The sequence below is a fragment of the Cucurbita pepo genome, unplaced genomic scaffold (assembly GCF_002806865.2).
Source record: "Cucurbita pepo subsp. pepo cultivar mu-cu-16 unplaced genomic scaffold, ASM280686v2 Cp4.1_scaffold004419, whole genome shotgun sequence".
Taxonomy (NCBI): Eukaryota; Viridiplantae; Streptophyta; class Magnoliopsida; order Cucurbitales; family Cucurbitaceae; genus Cucurbita; species Cucurbita pepo.
The window spans coordinates 1-820 of NW_019650404.1; the positions used below are offsets into that span (position 1 = coordinate 1).

At 35.7% G+C, this 820-nt stretch overlaps 1 protein-coding gene across 1 annotated transcript; it reads right to left on the bottom strand.

Moving 5' to 3' along the window:
* Positions 1-112: 112 nt before the first annotated feature.
* Positions 113-615, bottom strand: LOC111787038 (suppressor of mec-8 and unc-52 protein homolog 1-like; the record flags this gene model as incomplete). Its single annotated transcript, XM_023667205.1, has 3 exons — positions 113-243; positions 404-457; positions 529-615. Coding segments are annotated over 3 exons (272 nt in total), but the record flags the coding sequence as incomplete, so codon positions are not given.
* Positions 616-820: the final 205 nt, after the last annotated feature.

An 820-nucleotide genomic window follows, 5' to 3' on the forward strand; every position in this document is an offset into this window, starting at 1 on the left:
GCCTGATACATAATGAAGTTATAAAGATAATCTTTAATCTAGCAGCACATTTAAATGACGTGACAAAGACAGATAATTGATGAGCAAAAGAAACAAACATAGAAGTGATTACAGTGACATCCTACTAAAGATGAACTCATAACTCACTTTGATTTTCCCATCTTGTGAACCAGAAGCGATCATCTCTGAGTCTCTGCTAAAATCAACACAAAGGACCGGATCATCATGCATCATGAACGTTTCCTGTAAACCCACTTGCATATTAAAATATGCACCAAAAAGAAACTTAGAAAGAAAAAAGAATATGTATGCAGGTAATGCTTTTCAGGATATCAAAACTAAGTGAACTTACATATGGAAAAGACATGACAATGCAACAGAGGACAAAAGAAAGCATACTTACATCAGCCTGGTACTGAAGATCCTTCTTGAGTTTCCCACTTATATAATCCCAGACCTGTATGCAAACATAAGTTAAAGAAACTTCGTGGACAATTCTCTGACCCCCATCCATCTCTATGGCTATACCTCAATAAATCCATCTACAGAGCAAGAAACAAGAAACTGCCCATCTGGTGAGAACCGAGCACATTCTGCATGACTTTTTGAACCGAACTGCATCAAAATTAATTTGAACCATGACTAAATTGGACAGGAGAGATACAAAGAACCGATCCTAATCAAGTAAAGAAAAAAGAAAACTACGAAAAGAATAAACATCTTGTCCTTCCTCTTGTTTGTTCCTACATATTCCAGATAAATTCTTACTTTATCTTTCATTGAGAAAAAATGGAAGTATACAAGAGGTCAGGACTCACAA